The sequence below is a fragment of the Nestor notabilis genome, unplaced genomic scaffold (assembly GCF_000696875.1).
Source record: "Nestor notabilis isolate BGI_N333 unplaced genomic scaffold, ASM69687v1 scaffold16227, whole genome shotgun sequence".
In the NCBI taxonomy this organism is placed as follows: domain Eukaryota; kingdom Metazoa; phylum Chordata; class Aves; order Psittaciformes; family Psittacidae; genus Nestor; species Nestor notabilis.
Window position 1 is genome coordinate 4,595 of NW_009936204.1, and position 27,932 is coordinate 32,526.

Genomic DNA, 27,932 nt, shown 5'->3' on the forward strand with positions numbered 1-27,932 from the left:
GTGAAAAGTAATCGCAGGCTACAAGCTCTCAAAATTTTGCCAACTGCCACAGAACATCAAAGCATGATGCACCATGGAAGGCTTATGAGGCTGCCCAAAGGAAGGATGAAAACCTCAGACTACAACTAAGATTCTACAAGTCTATCTTTTAAAAATCAACATTTTTATGTGTCCTTAAATAAAAAGGCAAGACTTTTAAATTTCAGCTGTCAAGAATACCATTGCTGGCTATCCAAACACTTCCTTGGTACATCTGAGCTGCAAGGCCCATCCTCAAAGCAGAGGAGGGACTTAGCTTTTGGTTTTACTTACAGGAAAGCAAGAAAATAACTAAATTAACGGTAGATATTTCCTAGTGTAACCCTAAAGCAGCACTGCTTGCCATTCACACACCGTCATGGGTCACAGTAGGACACAGCACCCTGAGCAGGGTGGAACAGAGCCAGAAACTCACTGCTCAAGGAACTTTGGGTCTGGCAATACCCAGCTGCTGGTACCTGTGCAGATGGATGCAGCACAACAAGGCAGTAACTACAGTAATGGCCATCTGCCTCACTAACAAACCTGGCACATTGCATTACAGGACCACTGGCATTTTCACAGTGAAGGACTTCTGCACAGTGCTGTAGTGGAGTCAGTTCGTACAGCCCTCTAATAAAAGCAACAGCAAGAAGAAAGTGAGTTGTTTTTTCATCTGTAACAACACACTCAAAAACAAGCAGCTATTACAAGTGCTCATCAATATTAAAATCACTTTTAAAGTCAGCTCGCCTCGCAGCTGATATTTAAGTGGTAATGCTCTCCTAAGGTGCCTTACAGCCCCATGGCCTTTTAAAAATTGAAGATTAAAAGAAATCTTTTTGTACTCTTGTTCAGAAAACAGTGCTAAGAATAGAACAATAAAAAAGAAGTAGCCAACTATAAATCATAAAGATGAAATAAGACATGGACTAAGAAGTTCGTGGGAGGATTTTTGCCTTGCCTTCCATCTACCCCCCTCTCCCCCCTTTTTTGGTGCCCTACATGATTTATGGCATCATTTTTTCCCCACATATGAATAAATTGATTTATTTTCTTTTTTTTTTAATAGGACTTCTTCACTATCCTATCTCCATGAAAGCCAGGTGCAAGTCAAAAAATATTCTCAGTAAGTTTAGAAACTTTTCAGCTTTTCAGCAATGTAGAGCAAAAAGAAAGTCCCACACAACTGTTACTACCATCTGACTTGAGCCCAGGGCCCCTTCTTTTAAATTATTAAAGCTTTTTAACGTATAAAAAGACAAATTCTATTCTCAGTTTCCGAAGGTCAGTACAAATCCCAGGGCTTTGCTCAGTGTTTGTGCAGTTACTCAAAATACATTGATACACTGTTGGAAAGGAAATGTTTATCCCATTATTTCAATGTTGCACTAAGAAACAGGGACATATTTTAGCCTGCCTTAATACAAGAACTGCCATTATGCAACCTTAAGTAAATCTTCATTACAATTAGAAAACAAGATAATAAATTACTGCAAGTAAAGTGGACAGCCCTATAAACCACAGGAAGGAAAATAAGGAGCCAGAAATATGGTTTTACTGGGTCACAATTTTATTACCACACATGGGAACAATTAAGCAACAATTTGTCCTGAGTGCGTGACCTTTCCCTCCAGTTCCTCCCAGATACAATGGTAGATACCAACCTCCTGCCTCACCTAAGGAGACCCCGGAACCACCATTAGGCCTCACCTAACACTACCTGTGCAAAGGCTGGGCTGAGAAAGCAAAGGGATTGTGTCCAAACCAAACATCAGGAATTTCAGTTCTGTGCTCTAACATTTTGAAGAGCTATTTTCTTTGTACATGCCTCCAACCCTGACTCCTCAGGGAGCCGTATCTTCTGCTGATCAATACTTAGGTGAGATCTCTGCCAAATTGCAACGAAAGTAAATTTGATAATCTAATCTTTCCAAGGGAATTCCCATGTTGTTAATAAGCGGGCAGGGAAAGAAACAAAATGCTGCTCTGCACAGACCACTTACAAAGAGTGAAAGTTTAAAATCAGCATACCAAGATAGGAGGTCCCAAAATGGTACATACAGAACAAAAGCAAGATGGAAAGACATAAAGCCTTTGTTGTTACTACAGCAGAAAAGAACCTTGGAAGAAGAAGAAAGGTTCAGATTTTCTTTATCGCTTCTTTTAGGAGCTTAGCATTAACAGATTCATGCTGCATCCTTTTGTCCTGTTCAAAAATGAGGAATCAAACTGCTTATAATCTTATTGAGATGAGTTTCCCAACCCTTCTTGGCCTTTGCAGGTCATCTCTTAATATCTGTAATGGCAATGAATTCTACCGGCACATACCACACTGTTATGAAGTATATCACTACCTTTTGGAAAAGGATTTCAAGAATAACTGTTTTCTCCTTCAAAACATAACTGAAACTTCAGGAAGATACTGAGGGATCCAAATTTCCTATAAATCACCTATAACTGAAAGCAAAGCATAATCATTTGTACGATATAACTAGTCAGTTCAGGTGAGCACCACTTGGAAAGAGGTTTTATCACAGCAAGGTAATGGATTACTTCAGATATGAAAACCCCAAAAAGCAATACTTTCAGGAAGAGGCAAGCAAGAAAACCAAAGATAGCAATGGTAACACTAACAGTGACATCAGAGGCGCAAGTAACACTATTCCCCTACTGCCACTGCAGGTAGACACAAGCTGGTGATCCTTCTCAGTCCTGTGGGCACTCCAAAGCAGCCTTTCATAACAGCAAATTAAAGCATCTTCCCCTTAGTTGTTGCTGCCATGGTAGTTCTGAGAACCCACTAGCACAGTTTCTGTAGCTGTCCACTTACCGTTTCTGAAGTATTTTATCATTTCTTTATGACTAATTTAGACTGAATATGAATGGTGTGGAAACAGACAAAGTTTGAACTTCAAGATGTGCCCATAGTAACACCAAGACCATACAAAGGGTTTACTATTACTGTTGAAACACCTCTTAAGTTGTAGCATGGCAGAGCTGCTGTTAAGTGCTCTGATCTCTGCATCTCTTCACTGAAGTGTTTGGTTATTACTGTGATCTTGTTCTGAGTATGCTGATTTTTAAGTTGTAACTTGTTCTAATGTGTTGAAATATTATACATAATGTAATAATAAAACAGCATCTTCATCTCGGGGAAGAGAACACCAGTCTGCTGCCAGGGTCTCCTAGTTATGAGTTGCAACATCTTTTATAACGTTTTTCTTCTGTTTCAGCTATATGATCTTTGTAATGCACCAAACTGTGAGACAGCCTGTAAGTCTGTGCATAAGCCATAGAGGATGTTGATATTCTCGTGCTGTAACAGAGGCCAACTTCAAGCTGCAAAAATATCCCATAGATTTTTTTAAAAAAAGAAGAAATGCAGAGATCCTCAGGCTTCTCTACGGTCAAAAAGCAACGGTTTTTTTCTTCTGCAGATAGCAGTTTGCATTCAATTTAAGTTCTCACTCTGCCTACTGAGGCATTAGGGAAAAAACCCAAAAAACCATGCAAAACCTGATGGCAGCTTGCCACCAACAGAAAGCATAGCCTGGACCTGATGGAAACACTGTCTGAAAGAAATCAGATTTTGGCCTGATGAGAACTGCAGTGATCTAAGGTAACAGGAAAGCTGAGCATCATTTAGCAGCAAGTTTGGAAACATTCTGATGTGACTATAAACACAGTCTCTTAAGCTAAGTACTATAAAATACAGTATTTCCTTATACATTTTCTAGTCAATTTTATACATATGGAAAAATTATACAGTAAATAATTATATAGTAAACTCCTAGCTTCTTCTAGAAAACCTTTCGATTTTCTTTGTCATACTCCATTTACCTGTTTTTCCATTAAAAACTGTCAGTTTTGAATTTTTAAGACCAAAAATGCAGGAGACAGCATCTACAAGCCCAGTGAAGTTCAAGGTATTATCTCCTTTTGGATTTTCCAGCAGCAACACACCATCTAAAACCAAAATTGAGAAATTAAAATACAGTTTGGAAGCAACATCCAAGTTTTAATGATTTTCTAATGACTATTTTGAATTGCTTCCAGAGAGTTTCTAAGCTAACTTAAAACTGGCAACACTGCAGTTTTTTAGTAAGAAAGGGAAAAAAAAAAAAAGAGGAAAGAAAATAGGGAAATGGACTCAAGAGTACTTCAGATTTAGAGTATGGAAGTTAGATTTGTTTTTATTGACAAAGCAGTCAAATTCTTATGTCACTAAATTAAAATCTAGTATTATATTGATTAAAAACCAAAAGACCACATGCCCTCTGAAATGTTCACCAGCTCGGTTACATTCACTGTTATTCACAGTAAGCAGTTTTGTAGCCGCATTAAAGAAAACACAACACAATTACTTTGATATATAAACTGTAAACAGAGATAGGAAAAAAAAAGTCCAGAGAGCGCAGTTTTTTCTCCTTTTAATATATAACTCACCCTTGTAATACTTTTAACGATATCACTGCACTCATCTTTTCATTATCCAAGCGATAGCCACTGTATTCTCTAGTTTTAAGTATACTTTTTAGCACTATACTTAATATCGAAGTTTCTCTAAAGTGGTATCTCCTCCACAGAAGGGCATCACCTATATTTGCAGTACTACATCAAGAATTAACAATGCTCAAGGTACGCACTCTGGGCTTGGGTGACTGCACACGCACAGACATGGAGTGTGTATGCCCCCATATAGATATGCACATACAAACCCTTCTGTAGAAAATAAATAATTCATGTGCACACCCAAGTATTTACTTCAGGTCCACATGAGAAGACATCATGGTCAACAAGTGGTTTTCCTTTTAATGAACTTATTTTCAAGAATTGGAAGGGAGTTTGCACCACTTTTCAAACAAATTCACAGCTCCAACATTCATGACACTGTTTTCTAAAAAACCTTTTACCACCACTGCTGGCAAATCAAACCTGGTACATTCCTACCTTGCTCTGTCCCATTTACACAAACTTTGAGGTTGACGTAGGCACAGGCTGGACCAACATCCTGACACAAGCCACCTCTGACAAGCGTAATTTCTAGCTCTGATCCCTTCAGCTGAAGAAAGAGAAATATTACGATTATTTGAATATCGTTCTATTAAACACAAAATCTTTTCCTTAAACAACATTAAGATCTTGTTGTACCATACTAAACATGACTTACAATAAAAGAGCAACTTTTACCATATTCTCCTTCAGAGACAAAGCACTTCAAATATGCATCTGTCTTTAATACATGTTAAAGGTACAACAGTATTTTAACACAAGAAGAACAGAGAGGAATAAACAGTTTAATTTTCACAAGTCGTGCACAGTGATCACAGTCTCCCACAATATAATCCCAAAGTGAACGTAATCAAGAGGCACACTCTTCCAGAAGTAGTTCAGAGTATCTGAAAACAGGGCCCTGTTCAGTCACTGCCTGGAGAAGCTTTTATCTGCCTGCTAAGGCTGCCGAGCACAGCGAGGCGGAGCAGCTGCTGTGCATCAACTCAGCCTTTGTGACTATCTCTCCAGTAGCTGTTAGTGAATCAACTACAGCTTAAAAACACCCCAGCAAGAAACGTAAAGTGTTTTTTCCTGTGCAGATGAGAGACAGGATGAAGAGACTTAAGAATCTGTAGCAATACCACAGAAAAAGGTATATTCTCTAGAGCCCTTAAACCACAACTTTTTAAAACTATGTTTTTTCTAAGCACAGGTCTTTTCCTGAACTAAGTACAGGCAGGAATTACTCCTGCACCTACACCAATTTTCACAAGAACCACACTTTAAAAGATTTCTTAATTAAAATCGTTAATTAAACAAATGTCATCCAGAAATCACTTATTTGAACAACTGCTACAAAGTGGCCATTTAAGCCTATTTTTTTGTAAATACAGAGATAGTCTTTGGCAAGAGTTTGCTGCCAACCTCTTTACTGAGTTACTATGACAAAGTAGGGAAAAACACTGATGTAGCAGCAAATCTCATCTTGTGTTTATCCATTCTACTAATAATTAAATATTCATTTTTCAAGTAGCTGCTGCTCTGTTGCAGTATTTTCAAGCAACTACTGGTGTGTTTTTTTGTTGTCTTTCACAAGTCTTGAGAGAGAAGTTTATAGTTAAAAGCTTTGTACCAAAAATTGATCCAGGATAATTTCACAGCAATAATAGTCTTAAATGTAATCAAAATACTTGTAGAAACGACAGACTGCATTTCATTTTTGTCTCAGAATTCACATATACTCAACATAACACACACTCCTTTTAACAACTTCTAGAAATCTGGTGCAATGATCCTGTCACAGCTGACTTATGCACTCATATATGGAGTTACACACTTTATTCTTTTAACTTGCATTTGCTTTTATACCTGAAAGCATGTAACGGTCACTAAAGCATTTTCTATGTCAGTGCTGCTTATCAGCCCCCACCAACAGAAGACAGCTGATGCACAACTCAACTTGAACTCACATCTCCATAGTCTTAATGCCTGAAGCCGCCAGTACGAAATGCCACACAGTTATAACTAAAGACCACAGACACGTCTGATGCATCAAACTAAAATTCATTGCCCACAGCTGCAGCTGTTCTCAACTTTCTACAAAAGGCCAAACTTGAAAGGATTTCTGTCAAAGGGATTTTTCATTTCAGGTATGTTTATTCAGTGCTCTTAACAAGCCAGTTGCAGCAGAACAGGGAGTAGAGTCAAACATCTGCCCTGAGCAGTCCCAGGAGGCTAGACTTCACAGTTGCTCTAAACTCCGTCATCTGCTTCCCTCTACAACTTCTATTTGAAAGTCGAAGTACATGACCAACAATTCAGAGACAACTCAAGTCTGTATGCACAGTAACCAGCTAAACGTGCAGCAGGCAGACCGTGTGGCAAAGACACCGCTTCATTCTGCAGGGAGGTACTTTGTAGTGACTGAGATACCTTAAAGTAAAATAATAACAAACAACTGCATTTACTTTTTCTTTGTCTCAATTACCATACATAAACTGTATACCTTTGGTACACAGAACTTGCAGTAACTCCCTGCTAAAGGTTTTGTGTGAAACCCTGCCTCATGGCTAAGATTTCAAGCTGACAGGTAGGCGCTCTCAGCTGTGCGACCACTGCAACACAATGACATTTTTATCAACTTGGTCATCAACTGCAGTAGCCACACAGAACTATCTCATATATAGTGGTACCTCAGTTAAATTTTTTTAGGTCTTCCCAGTCTGAAATGTGACATCTGTGCAAACACACAGCCTGACCCACAAACCTCCTACCTCCAATTCACACCAGCTCATCACTCCCAAAACTGACTGATGTCAGTTTTTTGCTGTCATCCCTCCAACAGCTATCAATTATATCTATAAAACCTTCTGTAAGGGCAAGGATTCATCTTTATGTAAACAGTATTATTTAAAATTAATCCAATAGACTCATCTTTCAGCTTTCCACAATGTTTTCCTTTACTAGAGTCTGTTCAATTATGATTCAGAAAACAGAAAAACAGCAGTGGGGGGGAAAACATACTTGCACAAGCATATAAGCTTTCAGAGAAAAACAAAGACGCAGCAGCCAACCTTAGAGCTCATGCACTAGGCAATTTCAGAGGCAGGCAATCAGACAAGCGTTTCCCAGAACTACACATTTTTTTTCCAGCTGTTTTTACATCGTAATTTAGATTTGATGTTGACTTTAACACCAAACTGTCCACCAATCAAACAAGTACATAGAGGAAATAGCAAAATATTGCCAATGATTTCTCAACCACAGTATTCTCCACTTTTATGTACTGTTTTTCCATACGTTTGTCATGAGATTAAATGAATAAGCTTTGAAATTCCATAATAAATGAATGGCTTTGAAAAACGCTAAACAGAGCTTTGTTTCCAATCTGTACAACTTCAGAAGTGTAATTAATTAAGTGTAAAACATTTCCTTTACACATACTGTTATTAAGATGGATAAAATATGTGCTTTCCTTTCAGCTATTCTCAGACCTCCAAGCCATTCTGTAAATCCAGTTTTTAAGCCTGATATATCTTCTTGTCTTCTCAGTCTAGCATGGATTGAATAATACTTCATTGGCAATTCTGCTAAGAATGCCTTTTGAATACAGTAAGTTTGAATAAAGCCATGGCAAAAGCATTCTCAAAACATGCAAGAAGAAACTATCAAAGAAAACAAAGGAAATGGTTCAAATCTGCTGCTGAAAGAATAAACAATCTGCAGAACTGCACTGTTACCAAAGACTGAACTTCAGCAACACATGGGAGAAAAACCAAGCATCCTCAAACATTAATAAGTGAAGCTGGTCTTAAGCCAAAAGGGGAAATTTAGCCTCCAAGGAGAACATTTCTAATACAAAAGCCTATTAACTTAAAGAAATCAGAGCAGCAATATTTTTGCTGTGTAAACAATGCAGTAATCCAAATACAAATTACAATGTTCATTAAGCTTACACAAACAACTACCTAAGACAGTTAATTTGTATTCAAGCAGCTTCATTTTAAACACACTACACACAGAGAACCCAACTCTTCTTTGTTAAACCAGAAAGACTAATATGGAGATTTAGCCATATGAAAATACCCACTATACCCCACACAAATATTGACATTCACTTTTTCTGTAATTGAAGCACTTTGTTCAGTTAAAAGCAGATAAAGTGAACTATGCAGGCAAAGCTTTTTCCTTCTTACTTGGGTTGTTTCCTGGATAAGAACTTCTTTTGAGGTAGGCACCGGGTAAGGCTTCAGGGCAGCCTTTATTGTTGCAAAAATGAAATCTGTATGTTCCTTAATAACAGTATCCAGGTAGTCACCTTCTGGGTGTGCCCCGTAGTACACTGTAATCTCATCTGTAGGAACCAGGTTTCTCTGTAGGATGTACCAAATATATTATCAATGACAGCAAGATGATTTTCACATATGCAAACCAAAAGAATACTTGTTAAGTTCGAGAAAATAAAATATTTTAGACGTTTACCAGACATTTGTTAGTTTCTACAAAAGATTTAGAATAAAACAATTCTTCTGTCAGAAGGGCAAAGAGGCTTGAAACATGGTCATTTTTTCCTCAGAAGATAATGGCCAAAGAGTGTACCTTATGCAAAAGGTTTCACTTCCAAATTCACTTACCAACTTACCCCCTTGGTGAGCTGAAAGCCTACCAAATTTATTAAAAAGCTTTTCTTGATGCATGAGGATTTTACCAGCATTTACACACCCTGTTTGCCTGAAATTAAACTTCTGGCTCTTTACTGAAGAATTGCTCAACCAGTGGCATTTTCTTAACAACCAGCAGTCTCAAAGACATTCTGGTATTGTTTTGGAAAGTGGTGACCAGACTTCTAAGTTTTCACACTAGTTCTGCCACAGCTCATACAGTAACATATACTTCACAAAAAGAGCAATTCATGTCAATGATATGCTTACTAAAGTTTAATTAGAGCAACATGCTGCTTCAGTAAGAAAATCGTTCCAAGGGAAAAACAGCAGCACCAAGGAAACTTGATTTCCCAAATCTGCTAAAAATAATGACTGCCCTAATGCGAGTAATAGTTACTGTGGATCTGGAATATGTGGTTTTCACTACATGTACACTTTTGTAACAGGAGTAGGAATGAAAGAATGACAGAATAAATACACATTGGTATCATGTTAACTATTAAGCAACATTAAGTATTTTGATATTGATTTAAGTAAGAATAAATTACAGCTTTATGTCATTATGACAGTAAATTTAAATCATCCAGTAACTTAGGAGACAATTTTCTTCTCATGGCCACATTCCTTCTTATTTTTATTTTGCACAAAAATAAATCTACATAGGTTTTTTATTATATAAACATACAAGCATATATAAAACCAAACTATTCTGGTACAAATGCGTCAGTTTTTCAGTCTTATACTGAAGATTCATGCTATCTTAACTCTACAGATATCTTGTCCCATGACAATTCTCCCTACACATCATTTAGAGCTCTTGCAAGATTTCTTCAAGCAAATTCTGAAAGAGATAGAAATTCTACCACATTGCCACCAAGTTAGTCAAGTAGGAAAACCCTGCATGTGTCAGAACAACCCGTTCCATGTTCATGACATGTACGTGAGGGAACAAGAGATTGATTTGTGCTTGTGGTTTTTTGGTTGGCTGGTTGGTTTTCTGTTTGTTCGTTTGGCTTTAAGTTGCAGGTTCTGAAGCCTTTAGAACAATTTGTACCAATTTAAATATTACTTAATGTTCTCTCCAAATTAAAGGCTTTTCAGACTTGACATCACCTCCATGCTTTCTTGGCACAAAATGGAGATAGCAAGCGCAGCTCTTCCTGGATTAGTTTTGTAGAGAGAAGGAAGTTACATTGGTTCAAAATGCTTTCCGTGAAGGTCAGACAGCATCATCTGTATGTATGATGATAACAATTTAGAGCAGGATCACTCATGTATATATACAAACTGGTGCCAGAAGTGCCTCCTGCAATTTGCTAAGACACGAGTTTGTTTCTTTGGACAGTCCTAGGGAAGCTCTCCACAGCCTAGCTGACGTAACACACAGGAACCGAGCCGGAACATAACCTAACTCTTGTCAGGAAGCAGGCAGGCCTCAGAGCAGCTTAACTGGAACTGAACCTCTGCTATGTGGCTGATGATAGAAAACAAGAGGGGCTCAGTAACATACATGAATTAGTTAATTCACTATTTATGATGTATATCAAGCTCATTGTTCAACTGTAGCTACTTAATGTGTCAATTCAAAATCAAAACAGTTATTTGTAAACATTTATGTTAGTCAGAAAGTTATATATGGGGAGTAAAGAACAAGAAGATCAGCTTCTCCTGTACAATGCCCAAAAACTGCTTGAAAGTAAAATGCCTTGTTCCAAAGGACTGCTTCCTCACCTTTTTGCGAAGCTTCTGGATGCGATTAATCACTTCCCGTGCAACTCCTTCATCCACCATGGACTGGTCTGGGGTAACATCTAGCAGAACTAAAACCTGAGGTAACACACAGAAGACAGTTGAATAGGTGACAAACTTGAAACAAACTGGTGCGACTTGCTCAGAAGCTCAAGTCCACTTCTACAGAGCTCCTCACTCACAAAATATCATGTTGAAAAGTACTTGTGACATCTCCAAAATTCAGAAGATAGGCTCCTGGAGTTTGTTGAACTATCTGAACAAACAAAACACCCCAGCTTTCACCTCACCATTTTCATACTTTGAGAAACACTTCCCTTAATCAAAAAGAAGAAATAACAAGTACAATACCTGAGCATCGGAATGTGCCTCAAACTGCGCAGATCCTCCTGCAACCTGATACATGAGACGAAGATCTTCCCCATGGAGTTCATGTCCTTCTACAACAATGGTGCCTGCAGAATTGGCAGGTGAAGAGCATCTCTTACAATCAGAGTAAAAAGGTTCTTCTAAATACAAAAAATCTTTAAACACATATCAGACTTCAAAAACGTGCAAAGCAGTATATTTGTGATACAGTGGACAGCACTTAAGCACTAGTAAGAAACACTGAACTATCCCACAGTCACATTTTTCATACAAGCAGAGCTCACTCAAATGCAGATACTTCAGCATCTGTATCATCTGAATGAAACAGAATAAAACTTAAAAATAACCTGTATACTCAACTACATGAGAATTCACATTCAGCAGTTAACGAAAGGGATATAGCTGGAAAATTCACACCCACTTGTAAACCTGGAGTTGAAGCAATGCTTTTAGAATAAAAACTACTGCATGTATACTCAGTTCAAGTATGATTCAGTCTTACAGAACAGCTTGGTCTCCAGTCCATCTTGGCCTTACAGTAACACTTAAACAGAAGAGTGTAAGATGAGCATACATGGCCACTGATCATCTATTGTCAGTGAAATAATAAAACCAACTTTTCTCCTAGTCTCATGAACATAAAATTTAATAGGATAACAACAGGGAAGTAGGCCTCCTGCCTCCCTAAGCCCACAGCCGGGTACTTTTGCAGTTGTTCCTGAAAATGCTCAAATAACATACAAACTCAGGAGCAATTGCTCAGGTTTTTTTCTGATGAGCTAAAGAATTTTGGATTTTTTTTTGTCAACATTGCCATCATTTAGTGGTTCGTACCACTACATACCTGTCTCCTGGAATTCCTCCAGCTGCTCACTCTTCAGCTCTTTGATTGCAGCCATGACAAGCTTAAACGCACCTTTCAAGCGCTTCCCAAGCACCATGTGATCTGGTTCTGCTCTCAGCCGGACACCATATTTCTCTTTATTAGTAGATAGTGTCACTTGACGTACATTAAGTTCCTATATAAAAACATCAAGAGAGAAAAAAAGAAGAAAAAAAAAAGTTAAAGAACAGCTGTGGAAAAGCTACAAAACCAGGGCTACAGCACTAGGGAAGTCGTAAGTCTCAAGCTGCAAGTCTTTTACGTGGTTGTCTCTGTGAACTAAATAACTTGCCAATACTGCAAGAGCAAATAAACCCATCCGATACTGAAACTGGCCTTCAGCAGAAGGCCCCATCCTTCTCCTCAGCCCTTAGGCAGACATTTCTCCGTTATTAGGAGACACCAGTCAGCTCTCCATTCAAATCAGATCCCTATTCAACAGCCTTTTTTATTTTACCATTACAACTGTCTGAGGAGACAAAACTATTACCTTGTGTATCTTAAATACAGTAACTGCAGCTGGTGACTACGACAGGAGTCTACCCAAGCAGCCAGATGCTTGTGCTTTCTCTAAATGGACTCTATCATTGCAGGAGACAGCACAATGTGCTAGATGAACCACAAGTCCAAACCATCAAGTCAGTTCTTATGTCCCTAATCTTCCTCATCACATAAGCACACTAAAAACCACCATTAAAAAAAAACCCACCAAAATCCCACAAACCTTACTGCACACCCAGACCATCATACAATGCCAAATTTGAAAATACACAGTGCACCTCTCCACTCCACACTTAACTCTGTCCAATGAACAAATGCGTTACACACGTTATTAATAACACCAAGAAATAATGTCTTGGTATACCTCCTGTAAACAAGAGCACTGCATCCCAGTGTTATTTTGTGGCTCCAAGAGAGTCTTGTTTTGACCTGCTTTGTACAGCCAAGTAAGAAACATAAAGAAGGCAGCACCTGATACTTAAATTTCCAGTTTCACACGGCCTCACTCTCTATTCTTAGTGTGAGGTAACAAGGAGAGATCTTGGAAGTTTTAATTGCCAGCATGCAACTCCTCCCCAGGTGCAAACCTGCACATATCTGGAGCACATTCACTATAATTCAGCAGGTTTTGTCTGTCAGGATGCCCAGTACTTGAAGCATTTTGTGTTTAGATCTCCACCAGAAGGTTGTCAGAGTTCACATCAATGTGATACAGAATCACCAAGTGCATCTGGCAAGCAAGCTACTTCAAGTCACTTAGGAAGCAGAAGTAAATGGTAGCATCAGCATGACAGGGTTAGCAAGCAGCCAGACATACAGACTGAGAAGTAATGCTTAAACATAGCCTCTGAGCTACAGTCTAATTCTCTAGGAAGTCCTACTGACATAAGAGGAGCCAAGAATATAACTGAATCTAATTTTATTTAATGTATCTTTTAGGAAATCTAATGAAAATTCTGTACTTCAGAAATTTGGTTTTAATGGGGTGCTGTTGGAAATGAGCCCACAAGTAGCAAATGGTGACACTATGGGGAAAAAGAAATAATAATACAAAAAACAGCACAAACTGAAAGATGACTTTGGGCCTGATTGGATAAATTACATACAAGCCAACTCCATCAGGAAAAGTTTTCTGTACTAATTAGATTAGGAAAACATTTTTCTGAATCCATTACTAATTAAAAAAAACCGGAACAATGCTTCAAAGAGAAGTCTGTATCTTAGGTCCATTTGTATCTGCTTCAATATAGTGCTTCGACTTAAAATAGTTCTGAATTTTATCTTCCTAATAAATCAAAATTAGCTCCTTAGCACATCCTTCAAGCCTCATACACACAGACTGAGGCAACCAGTCCTTCTCATCACCAGTCAGAAGACCTGTATATATGGAGGCATTTCTATGTACAAGGGCCTTTTCCTGCTGCCACGTGCCAGAGTGTCATTGACCAGTAACCCAACTACAGCCAGTTCTCAGAACAAAGAGAAACGCCAGTGCTGTGCTTCAGCTGGTCTGGGCTCTCTAAGCCAAAATCCTAAAGAAGAAAATAAATACTGGTTTTGTAATACTGTAAGAAACAAAACACTGAAGGACCACACACTGCCAGTTCATGCGCTGTTAATTCAGCCCATTTGTGGACTCAGTCTACCACGTTACTATAACACCACTAAAGTGATGAAATCCTGGTAGACCTTGGATGTGATGGAAAGTCAATTTTCTGTGATTTATTATAGTCATACATAGGGGTGGGGCCTGGAGGGTATAAAAAAGTTGGATGCAAACATGAGTCCAATTGTACATGAAGTAAGACTTGTTCAGATAAAACTTTTCACTGGAAGAAGTTATGAAGAGAAGTCCTGAACTAGGCTTGTAAAAGGCCTCAAACACTAATGAATAAAATGCCACTGTGCTCAGTTGCTAAGCACCTTCCAGATTTATTTCATTTGGCTGTTTTTGCATGACAACTCTATACTCTGGATAGTTCTAACATTAAAATCACCTTATTTAAATGATTTGATCTGTGCTGCTGAGGAAAGAGTCAGACTGCAGATCAAAGACTACAGCTGCTTCTGAAAAAGTTATGAATGAAATTTTCAAAGAATTGACAAGTATATTTTTCAAATTCTTTTGTCAGCAACTGCATGGAATTAAATGGTGTAAATTTTTTTTACAGATTACCTCTGGCAGCTGTGAATTTGCCAGAAACACACTTGTAAAGGTTCTAAAGCTCTGACTATGTAGGACGTTGATGAACAAAGCTGCTAACACAGCCCAAGTAATACTACCCGGTCTACCTGCATTCATTGACCTCTTTAGCTCTGAACCACCCAAGTAACCAACTAGATTGATTGGTGTGCGATACAATAAAACATACACTAAGCTCCAGGATCAGCCTGTTGAATTTTAAGATACGTAATAAAAACAGGACCATAGACAGTTATTTTTTTATTTCTGCTACCATAAAGCTATTTGAGTTTGTTGTAACTCATCTCCCCGTAAGTCAGCAATACCTTAATTGTGTTTGCAGTAGCAGATTAATACAAATTAAAACACACTTTTGTACAATCCAATTATGTAATAATTTATCAAATTTTTAGGTTACTTTGCTACTTTTTACTAGCAGTAGAAGCTGACAGCAAGTTTTGCCAGCTATCTCTCTGGAAATAATTTGAGTAAGCAAACCTCATCTCCCTTCAAACTGGATTCTGTAAAATCCATAGATCTAGTTTTCAGATCAAGACAATGTGGTAGACACTAACCTAAATTTCACAGCAATCTGCTACTGAAAAGATCCAGGTGTTAAAATGATTAATGATAATAGTAATTCTGAAGTGAAGCATTGTAACTGCCAATTCTAAGAGAAATAATCCATACACTAACATGACAGAAAAGCCTTACAATCCCACTCCAAATCAATTCAGATTTAATTAAAATTCCTTTAGTGTGCAATTCTAAAGAATTTAAGTCCCACAGTAACTAAAAGCAAGAAGCACACACCACTGATGTAGAAGTCCTGTCCCTTAGCCAATGCTCTTAAGTCACCCGCAGCAGAATTTTTAGAAGCCTTCTTCAGTTGTGTATTTAGGCTTGGGTAAAGATGGTATTGCTGGAGTAATACATAATCAGAAGTTTAAGAGGTTCTCTGCTGCTTCAGTCATCTCTTGAATTCTTTGACAGACAGGGTTGCTCTCACCGAGACAAGCAAGGTGAGTCGATCTTGCTTGGGTAGATGCAGACTTCTCTTTGTCAAGGAGAAGCAGTGGATCTTGCTTGGCAATTCATTTTAAGCATATGCCTACATCTTCTGTTACAGAACCCCCTGAAAACACCTTTTTGAAAGGAAGGAGGAATCCTTAACTTACCAGGGACAGGCACAGTATAAGGGCCGTGCCATTTCCAGACAAGGGAAAAAAGCTTTAGACAATGTACTGACAGTGGTTATTACGGTAGAGAAAGAATTCACCTCTCACTTATCTTTGAAGACCTGTTTCACTGGCTTTAAAGAATCCAAAATGTTACAAACACTTACGGAAGAGAAAAATCTATTAAATGGAAAGCATCATAACCTTACGCTTCATGTAGTACCAGGATGTCTTGTACAGCCACTGGAACTGACTATCACAAACATACATATAAAATGACTTGGAAGGTGGCAGATTCTCACAAATAAAAGATGATGGAAAGGTCAAATGTCAGTTATTAGTAGAGATACATTTTATTGAATAAATCAGAGACCATTAAACAGAAAAACAAACTAAAGACATATTGCTGAACCTACCAGTCCTATATTATATCAGCTCTTAAGTACAGAGGTCCTAAGGTGATACATCACGGAAAGAACTTCATGAAGACAGAAACCAGACAAGTTCCTCTGCAGTGTCAGATTCAAAGCTTCAACACTATGGATGGAGCTGAAGGAAAGGAACCACTCTGAACTGCAAAGAATTCCCGCATTTCCCCCCCAATTACTGTATTTGGACATATACAGCTGTACACTAATATGGCAATATCTGGGAAGTATGCTGGAGGTAAAATAGGACAAAGAATTAAGTTGTAACAGTAATCTAAGAGGCAGACTTCAGAGGATAATGAAAAGTACTCTCTACGGCTCACCTCTCCAGATGTGTTATCACAGGTGGGAAAGGAAGGAGGGCTTTCATGAACAGCTCAGATTGCTGGTCAGTTGCTACACTGCTGTTCAAAATCTTTTCTCCTTCTAGTTTTGGCTCATTTAAATAGAGATTGTTTCAAACATGTAGATTTGAGAGGGCAAGACATGAGAAGGCTAAGCTTGTAGTGCACAGGCATTCAGAAACTGCATTAAGATTTCTAAATGAAATCTCTTGTAACAGTTAAGGAAGTTGGTATTTTGGGGGAATTATTAGTTTTTGTATTGCACTGCAGTTAACTTTGCTATCAAGAACCTTGCATTGAGGCTAGTATCCCTTCCTCAGAAACTTTCTTATGAGGTCTTCAATGGAGAAGATCATCCAAACAACTACCTCTGTGTTTTGTTTTGCAAGACCACTCCTTCAGTTCTCATCCGAGTTAAAAAAGCTGGTGTATATTCTGCCTCATTGAACTAAGAGCCATATACAAATACAACAAGATTGGATATGGAAAGGATTCATGTGGAAATCCAGGCAGATTAATACCCAGAAATTATTGTCATGAAATAAGCCCCAATTTATATTCAAAGTCTAATGCATGTACTCTGCCCAACATCAACACCAAATCAGTTCCTTTAGAATTCTGCTTTCTTGGCAAAGAGCTCCTATTCAAAATGCAATTCCTTCCTCCCCAAAACAAATACAGTTACAAAGATGAAGTCACGGCTTATCTCCCCAAGGAACACAATGAAACAACTGGGTGAAAAGGGATCATCAATCCCAACAAGAGATGGCTGCAGCAAGAGAAAATTAAGTCTGCTCAGAAAGAACAGCATTGCTTAACCAGTCTTCCTTCTTCCCTCACTGCCTTTCAGAGTGGTTCTGAAAAGCTTCTGGTCTTACAATGGAGACGACATTACCTCTAACCCCCTGTTCAGCAAAGCAATTGTAAAACCCCTAGATTGCTAACACTGAGAAATGACACATAGCATATCTCATAACATCAAAGGCATGATCATGACAAATCCAAGTAGCAAGAACCACTGGTTTGTAAGATGTTTCGAAAGCCCCAACACCTAGAAAACAGGCAAGTGGCACAGTAACTTCCCTCCACCCTCCCTTTTCTTTTAGAATAAAAACACCATGGCTCATCAAAATTCAGTGTACCTGAAACATTTCCTTCTCACTATTCCCTCTTGTTTGATTTCTCTTGTACATCATAGAGGTGAAAGATGCATATAAAGTCTATTTGTAACGAAATTTAATTGAACATAAGGACTAAAAAAAAAAGCCCACTATTGTCTTTTAAGCAAAAGTAACAGGCTTTGTGCCTTCACTACAGCTTCTGAAACACAGTACTGAAGTTCAAAATATTTTATAGTATAAGCATATAAATGAAGTTTATTTATGAACAAACTCCTTTTTCATTTCACTTCTTGACATACTATGGATTTTTACATGACTGACTGAAGGCAGAAACTGCAGCCAATTTTGGCAAGTTAAGCTTCAAAATCCAAGATGGGTTACTTCTCTTTTGAATGATGGGGCTTTTATCCAAAGATTTAGAAGTAGGGCAGAGTGCATTTCTCTAATGGACAAACATTACACGAGCACTGCAGTGGCACAGAGGAGCAGATGAGTGTAAGAAATTGGACAGACTAACATTTATTTGACATTTTATTTCCAAAACAACATCCTACAAAAACCTTGACTGGTCCCCTCGTCGCCCTTATGAGGAACTCCTCATCTCCGTCAATCCTTCCACGGTCAAACTGGTTATAATGCCCTGAAGGAGATCACAAATTTTGCAATCTATCTCTTGGACAACATGTAGTTGACTATTGTCTTATTTTCATTCAGAAACTTTTTTTCCTTTCCCTGATCAAGAACATTTCTAATAGCCTCTTAGTCAGTTTGAGGAATTCAGTATCTCTCAATACTACAACTGACAAAGGATCATAACCCATTTACCTTCATTCCTGTGCACAGTACCCAGTGCCATCCTCTTTCATTACAACTCTCTCATTAATTTTACCTAGTGACTTATTAATAACACCAACAGGGAAGGTTTGAGGTTGGTTTGTTTACGTAACCAATAAACACAATCCAGCTAAGCATCACTCTCCTGATGTTCTTACCTCAAGTACGTACTTCTCTAAAGATCTGATGCTTTCCAGAGCCTCTGGATCTTGATGGATAACAACTACTTCTTTCAAAGGATACTGGGGAGAAGGAAAACAAACAAAGTTTTGTCCTTCCAACTAAAAATTAAGAACTTCAGAAGTTATTCATTATTTGAAGTATTTTTATCGTTGAGCTCTGCTATTCCAAACTTAATGATGCAATTTTCTCTGGCTTATCCCCAAGTTACAAAGCTATTGCATATTCCCAATGTATTGATAAGAGATGTTAAAGAGCTCTAACCTTTACTGGAATGGTTTTTCTGTCCCTGATTACTCGTCCAAGCTCAATAACAGACTGCAAACAAGAAACGGCACTTTCAATTTTTTTGTCGATGAGATCCTCCCTAGATCAAAAAGGAAATATTATATTGCTTCATTTCATTCTGTTCGCACAGATTGAAAACATTCTACCCCCTCCTCTGAAATTTTCTACAAGAGACACAATTATGCCCTGATGGAGCAATCTGAACAATGAACAAACAGGTTTTTCTTCTCTTTGTGAAGAAGATGAGGAAATAATGTGCTGAAAACAAAAAATAGTTATTTTTTAATCATCTTTTGTTAGCATCTCTCACAAGATGGAGATGATGGATCGAGTCATATTACCTATTCTATTAATACCCAATGGAAAGTAAGATTTACATTAATAATATCCTACGAAGATACAAGAAGATATTTTAAATAGGATACTTATAATGACAATGAAATAACTATAAAACAACCACTCACTGGATCTCAATTTATGAACTTTTCCAAGAATTCTAGATGTTTTAGCTTGAATTTTTAGACAGCCTTGCCATCTTTCCTGGCTTCACCATTTTGACAGCCTTCCATTTTGAGGCAAGAAGGCAAGGTTGCGGGGGGGTGGGGTGGGGTGTGCCTTTTTGGGGGTGGAGGGATGAGTTGTATGGGGGATTTTTTGAGTAAGCCACCATTCAGGTCTTGTTTCCAGTACACTAGCAGCCAACAGTTCAAAAAATGTTGTTTTCTTGATTTCTTGAGCAGCTGCATAAATCGAGCAGCTCCTTTAAAACCACTCAAGTGTCATCTCAAGACCAGGAGTATAGGTTCAAAAGACAATTTGGAGTAAAATGAACCAAGTTGTTTGCTGTAAGTAGCAAAAGCACTAGAATGAAAACCATGTATCCAACAAGAACTGTCTAGAAAAACAGAACTGGCAAAGCAAAACTTACAACCAAAACATCTCTGTGTTCTGCATTAGGGCTTTAAGATGTTACTACCTATTTGGAAGCTTTTCTTCCAAAAGCCAGTCTTCCAGCATGGTCTTCCAAAAACTTGAAATCACGTAAACTGTGAGATACAAGCTTTTGCTCCCAGAAAGATTAATATAGTATAATGTGGCAGAATTTCAATATTACTTGCCATTACAACATTGTGGAGCCACAAAATAAGAATGGTCTTCACAGACTGCATGCATAGCCACAAAATCTAATGCAACCAATCTGTTCAGACACTAATAACTCAGTGGCATTTGTAACACAAGTACTGAGTTAAGTTCAGCTGTGAAAGTGGCCAAGTCCTTTAGCTTTTATCTGCACATACCCATAATATTGTTAGAGTAGTATTTTACGTAACTGCATCAAAAAAATGCCTATTAACTGACAATGTTGTCCCTATGCAAGCATCAGAAAAATATTCAAACAATAATGCAATGCTGTGCTTAGCAACTCAAGGTGAAACTCTCAAAACTTCAACAATAACTGAGTTCTGAAAACACTCTTTTTTATCTGACAAAGGGCACAACTGATACATAGGGGATCCAGTAAATTACACAAACTAGAAGACAAAAATCTAAGGTACAAGACAAAGAGGAAAGCTGCTCAAATACATCTTATGTTTACATGATGCAGCAGCAGTCACTTGCATGAATGAAAAGCGACTAAGCCACTTTTAAACGCTCATGCCAAGCCCATGCATTAAGTGAGCTCCTGCAAATAGCTCACTATTCCTACATTATTCTACAGGAGCTCAGAACCATTTCTGATAGCTCACTGATGAGTTTTGCATTCTTTGATTACATATTCTTTACAGCACTTTCCCAAGGAACAGAAAATCAGCACCGTCATTATGTCAATCTCAAACTCCCTGTTGCAGTAACTGTCACTATTAAAGCTATCAGAAAGCGCCTTCCTCTAAGGATACAGTATCCATAAAAGCAACTCCACTACAAGGAGGTTTACATTTTTGAGCAGGCATATAAAGCATCAAGGTCAGCTCCCTTGTCCTTAAGGGTTTTCAAACTGAGCTGTAATGCAAAAGGAAACTTTGCTTCTCTTCCATTCAGTGACCAACACTAGACTGCAATGCAGGCACTAAGTTAATCCACTAGTGTATCATCAAGGAACTAATGAGCAACTGATTACTGTAACACCAGTATCTCCCTTGCTCTCAAATATTACAAATCAAATTAAAAATCCAAAACAAAACCCAAGCAACAAAATCCCTGCCCAAACCAACTTCAGCTGTCAAGTTCTACCTGGGTTGAGTTGATACTATGGATAAAGCAGCCCTGCGGAGAAGGATTTGGGGGTGGTGATTGATGAGAAACTCGACATGAGCAGGCAGCGTGCGCTTGCAGCCCAGAAAGCCAACCGTATCCTGGGCTGTATCAAAAGAAGCATGACCAGCAGGTCAAAGGAGGTGATCCTGCCCCTCTACTCTGCTCTTCTGAGACCTCATTTGGAGTATTGTGTCCAGTTCTGGTGTCCTCAACATAAAAAGGACATGGAGCTGTTGGAGCAAGTCCAGAGGAGGCCACAAGGATGATAAGAGGACTGGAGCACCTCCCGTATGAAGACAGGCTGAGAAAGTTGGGGCTGTTCAGCCTGGAAAAGAGAAGGCTGCGTGGAGACCTTATAGCAGCTTTCCAATATCTGAAGGGGGCCTACAAGGATGCTGGGGAGGGACTCTTCGTTAGGGACTCTAGTGGTAGGACAAGGGGTAATGGCTTTAAACTTAAACAGGGGAAGTTTAGGTTAGATATAAGGAAGAAGTTCTATGCTGTGAGGGTGGTGAGGCACTGGAATAGGTTGCCCAAGGAAGTTGTGAATGCTCCAACCCTGGAGGTGTTCAAGGCCAGGCTGGACAGAGCCTTGGGCGACATAGTTTAGTGTGTGGTGTCCCTGCTCATGGCAGGGGGGTTGGAACTAGATGATCTTAAGGTCCTTTCCAACCCTAATTATTCTATGATTCTATTCTATAACCCAGACCATACATCCAGTACAACCACCACGGAGCCAAACCTTTGTGAGACACCCTGCCACTTACAAAATAAACCTCACCCATAAGCGTCTAAAGAAACGATCTGTCTGGAAAGCACTCTCTCATATGATGTATCCTCTTACAAGGAAGTGGCAATCTCTGGACAATGGTCTAAATTCTTGACCTGAAGCCAAAAAGAACTCAATCTGCCTGCTCCATATGTGGTCGACACAAAACAATATTCTAATCCTTGTGGGATCTGGCATCAGCATTCACGAAGAAAGGCCCTGAGATAGGGGGATGCACATGTTCTTGCAAACGTAGGGCCTACAAGGAAGTTCTATAATCCTCTTGGGCCCTTCGTAGGTAGGCACTGTAGCTTCAAGTCAGTGCACATTTTGAAGAGTAAAAAGGATATGCCTTGCCCACCATAAAGAAACATCATGAGCTGGCTGCATGTATTCCTCCTAATTGTTTTCCTTCCTATCTACAATCCTTTAACCTTGCACAAGCCTACTGCCTAAATGCGGAGGGAAAAGAAAATTCCCAGCTAACACAGAGTAGGGTGTGAAGTGTTCTGCTAGGGAAATGCTATCCTACAGCAGAGGCTAACATTAATGACAGCTTCATCAAAACTTAAGCTTTTTTTACTTATAGAAAAGAATGTGTTAACTACCATCCTAAAATTCTCCCCGAGGCAAAGGAACATTCACATTAAAGCAGCTTGTTTTCTTCTTATGCAAAACATTTTTAAACACAAGTAAGTGAATGAGCACTGTTCCATGAAAAGAAAAAAAACCCACAAAGCAGAACAATACCAACAAAACAACCACAACCAACCAATGAAGACCCAACCAAACCAAAACCCTGTTTTCCCACACAGCAGCTAGCTCTTACCTCACTTGGGGAAGCATGAGGTAGTGGATGCTTTCAGTATTCTTTTCCTGAACTGAGGCCGGATCAATAAGTGTCTTCAGATTCTGGTACATCAGCTCAGTGATAAATGGAGTATATGGTGCCTGTAATGTTACACTCAATCATCATCTTTTCTTTATTGTACATTATGAATCAGTAATGCTTATGAATTGCATAAGGACAGTTCAGCAAAAACAACGCTTACACTTTGTCTTCAGTGCAGAACTGTGATGTTATTCAAAATGCAGACTGAAATAAATGAGGAAATTGCTGCTACTTATTTACCTCCTTCCTGACATTTACATGTTACTTTTGGACATCAGATAAAAATCATGTCTTTTTATCAGTCAGGTGATACAGGAGGTCTTTACAGTACCACCAGGCAGAAAAGCAAATAAAGGGGAAGGTAGAAAATAAATGGTGCTACAGAAATCAGTAGCGATATGTTTTTTAATTCCCACATGTTCAGTTTCTGTACTTCTAGTTTCTATCGTCACCTTCGACACAAAGAAGCATGCTTTTAGATTAGCTGCATTAAAAACATCAGGTCGTTACAGTGGGCTGTAATTCCCTTACCATAAGTCTGCACATGGAGAACAAAACACTAAACAAGGTTTCCAAGGCCATAATGCAGTCTTCAGTCCCATTCTCACCCTATTTGAAGAAATCACAAGAAACAGCAATTGCAATTTTAGGATGAGTAAGCTCATGCCAATAAACTTCAAAAATTTTCTATTTTCATGTAATAAACTGGTTTTCCAAACTGTATTCATTTTGCTCCATCCCATCCAGCAAGTGAAAGAGAATTTCTGGGCATTTTGATGGTTGATTTTCCTCATAAAGCAAAGTTGCGGGGATAAAAGTTAACTTCTCATTCCCACTACCAGGTACAAATGGTACAATTTAAAATGCAGCATAAAGGTTTTGTGTAACACAAGCTGCTATGCATTAAATTAACATAGACTGCTAGGATTCTATTTATAGTTCAAGCCTGCAGAAGTAGGTACCTACCTTTAGTCTTCTGCGATTCATTCTAACATACCAGTTGGTCAGAATATCAACAAACTTCACTAATCGAGGGACTACAGTGTAAAGGCGGTAAGCTACAAGGAAAAGTATTTACTGCAGTTAATATTTGCCCTCCGCAACAAGCATCTCACTTAACGATTGCAGCTCTGGTGTTAAACATAAAACTTGAGCAGAAACACATATGTAAGATCAAAAAAGCAACTTGACATACTATTATGTTAAAACTGTATTTTGAAATTGCACACGTCATCAGTTCTCCTGCCTCAAGACAAATACATCCACCACCAAATTGCTTCCCTAATCCTACACAGACAAACATTATGGAAGCCTTATGCTTTTATCTGACTTGTAAAGAGGATAGTGGATAAGACACTATTAATCGCAAAGGATTTGGCAAATCCTAGATTTGCACATGCTGTAAATACAGCCAAGTCACTAGATGTTTAAGAGAAATCACTGTGGAATCATAAAATGAAATTTTATTAATTACTGCCAACGCTGTCTTTCTTGTTGGCCAGATTTAAAACGAGACACCTATTTCAATCAATTCTCCCTCAGTTAATTGCAATCTTTATTTTTCTAAGTAACACAGTAAGGCTAACAGAATGTAAAGTAACAGCAAGCCTGACGAGGTAAGAAGATAAACATAGCTGCATTTTCAAGTTCTGTGTAACTTCAAATCATGGAGGACTGCCAACACAGAAAAAGAAGGTCACCACAAGCATCACTATGCAACTGGGAAAACAAATTTCAGTTGTTCGTGAGAGAACTGGGGGGGATGGACCTTAAATAAGTCTCCATTTTTGAAGGAAAAACCTGTGTATAACATCTTCAAAAACAAAGAGGTTTTTGATCTCTATTCTGAATCAGTTTCATTAATCAAGCAGCTAATGAATAAAATGGATCTTTGCTCGAAAAGCTCTGCCACACTTTTCACTGCATTTTCTAAAATAGAAGCGTTTTCAAAGGCAGAGTACTGGTATTTAAACCTAAAAAGGAAACGCTCAGAAGATTCATGGCATGGGGAGGAACACATAAATAATGTGGGAATTTGTATCCTTAAGAATTCCCAGCTCTATTCTAGCTATGTGTTAACTTAGTTAGGAGACTTGTTAAAACCAAAAAACCCTCAAAAACACACCCTTCAGAGATGAATCTCTTGTTAAAGATATACCTGGAAACATGCATTTCTCCCCTCGATAGCTGTAATCTTAGTTCATAAACCAAATGGTGAAATCTTACTATTTCATGACTCAAGAAAAAGACACGGTATGCACACAGAAACACACACACAGACACACACACACTGCTTTTAAACACGGAATTTTAATCCCCCCTTAAAACACAAAGGATTGTTTGCTCTATTGCTTTCCATAATATCCTCCTGATATTTTAGTATTTGCCTGGTTTATCAAAGGGCCCAATTCCTGGAAGTTTCCATTGTAAAAGATGAGGTTGAGTGGAGAAACTATACTACTTAATAGCTAATAATTCATGTGGATAAGGGTGTTATTATCAAAGTGAAGCTAAGTTAGCTTCACCAGCAGCTGCTGAAGAGGTTATTGGTGCACATCTACCCAACAGTTCTGAAGAGAGCACGTTTTGCAGCTCCAGTTTTGGACACCTATTAAACCAGAGATACCACACCACAGCAAAAACCCTCTTACAAACACACATATATGGTTTCAGCACATTTAACTTTTGCAGTTTTCCATGAATAACTGAAGTGACACTGCTTTCTGATACTTGTTGTGTCCTCTTCTCCAACTAGGAAGTCAAAAGCTCTCCCAGGCCAGGATAAGCAGAGAGTTGTTATACCTTCATGAAGTTTTCCTAGGCTCTCTAAAGCATCCCAAAGTTGGGAGTGTGCACAGGTACATTGCCATTCCCACCCTCAGTTTATTCAAGAGAGGTCAATACCAAGCTGACAGGGACTCCACGCAGGCTGAAATAACTGCTGGCTGTTCGAGCTACTAGCAGAAACTGGGGCAGAATTAACATAAATTTTCCTTAATGGCAGGAAATCGGTGTAAAATGTAGCTCCACTATAAAATACACTTGATTAAATGGAAGAAGCTAAGCTCAATTGCAACATTGTTCTGGTGAGTGGCATCTCCTTGAAATTTAAAGTTTAAAGCCTATGTGCTCTTGATCACACACACAGTTAGTTGCAAGGAGAGCACATTACGGTGCAGTCTGTGCCATTCCTTTGACAGATTGAGCCCAAACATCCCCTCAGTACCACTGCCTCAGCTATAGTTTAGACAGAGACAACAAATCATTTGATGCACCTTGCAGTAAGAGTTGCATGGCATTACTTGGCAATCATTTATTTTTGCTTGCATCATGCCACATCTACAACAGCTTCTGCATGTTTTTAATTTTTTCATCTTCCCTTGTCTCTTACTAGCATTTTTGCTACTTCAAGCCATAGCACAAGTACCATGTTGCCATATACAAATTTACTGCATCTCACTAATACCTGTCTGACTGAATTCAGAGTTTATGTAGAAAAATAAACTGAAAAAATGTTTATTAATCACTTCCAAACAAGATGTGTCACTCATCTGATGAGTGCATCATGTTCTATTTATCTAACAGAAGACAACAGCATTGAACACCAACACCAGAGTCTTGAAAGTCTTTACACTGTCATTTTCCAGCAAGCATTTTCTTCTTGCTATCTAAATATGTCAGTTGACACAACCCTTTTTATTATCTTCATCTTCCTCTTATAAAACCAGAGCAGAGAATTCAAGTTTCTAGCCCCATAGTCATCTTCCTGCAAATACTGTTTCTGTTTAAAGCATGCACTAATCCAAGATCCCAGGTACACATTCACAAAAAAGTTTTCCACTATCCCTCAAAGGATTTCCTCTTTACATGCAGCACATAAACTTGCATAGGCTCTGCATATTAACTGTGTGGCAACACATGAAACTCCCACACCACACTGAATTTCAAGGACAAAACTTCCAAGATTAAGCCACATTTTCATCAACAACACACAGCTTTTATCATATTCCGGGTTTCGGTAGCTTGAGGATTCTTTCTTCCTTTAATGAAATGTTCTTTGATGACCTCACCTGAATTTTGTTATTACCAAAATGACCTGGATAAACACTGTAGCAAGACAAGCTCATCTTAGTGGTCTTTGGTGAGAGTCACCATCATGCTAGTCTAAGAAGGGGGAATACAGAAATGACTGAAGCAGCGGACTGTCCTGTGCCCTCAAACTCAGATCTGGCATTTAGCAGTTTCTTCATTATCCATCCTTCCACTAATACCTTCCTTCCTCAAGCCCAAACACACCTGTGGAAGGCTTCTAAAAATTCTTCTGAGGGCAACTTAATATCACTGGCTTTTGGGGTTGTTTATTCATAAACCACATTAATAGAACTACGCTTGGAAAAATTATTCCCCATGCTCATGTACCTATCAAACTTATTTTATTTAGCCGACTTGAGCATTGCCCATTTTATTCTTTTTTATGGCTCCTCTAAATTCTATTTGGCTTCCTTTTCACTGCTGTCTTTTAGTTACTATTAATAATACTATTAATAACACTATTAATTGCTCCAAGCACTTAAGATGTTACAGCAGTAAGCTACATCACTGAGCACATAGGATTAGCCATAACAAAAAACAAACACACACAAAACCTTTACAACTTTTTGAAATCTCATGAAGAACAACAGCAAAATCTGTATTAACAAACATGAAAGCAGCATTCCATGTGTTATGGTAGCTGGTTAAAGACTTCCTTCCTTTTATCTAAACTGTAAATCTCATGAG

The 27,932-nt window shown here is 38.5% G+C and overlaps 1 protein-coding gene across 1 annotated transcript in view; it reads right to left on the bottom strand.

Moving 5' to 3' along the window:
* Window positions 1–27,932, bottom strand: part of IARS (isoleucyl-tRNA synthetase) — a gene marked incomplete at both ends in the record, with an annotated part of 39,317 nt that overhangs the window by 2,434 nt on the left and 8,951 nt on the right. Inside the window, 11 exons of the mRNA XM_010018224.1 lie at window positions 3,862–3,987; window positions 4,972–5,083; window positions 8,712–8,888; window positions 10,911–11,006; window positions 11,280–11,383; window positions 12,142–12,316; window positions 18,927–19,010; window positions 19,213–19,315; window positions 23,091–23,212; window positions 23,685–23,762; window positions 24,120–24,211. Of these exons, the coding sequence (XP_010016526.1) occupies window positions 3,862–3,987; window positions 4,972–5,083; window positions 8,712–8,888; window positions 10,911–11,006; window positions 11,280–11,383; window positions 12,142–12,316; window positions 18,927–19,010; window positions 19,213–19,315; window positions 23,091–23,212; window positions 23,685–23,762; window positions 24,120–24,211 (1,269 nt within the window). The remainder of the gene's footprint in view (window positions 1–3,861; window positions 3,988–4,971; window positions 5,084–8,711; window positions 8,889–10,910; window positions 11,007–11,279; window positions 11,384–12,141; window positions 12,317–18,926; window positions 19,011–19,212; window positions 19,316–23,090; window positions 23,213–23,684; window positions 23,763–24,119; window positions 24,212–27,932) is intronic.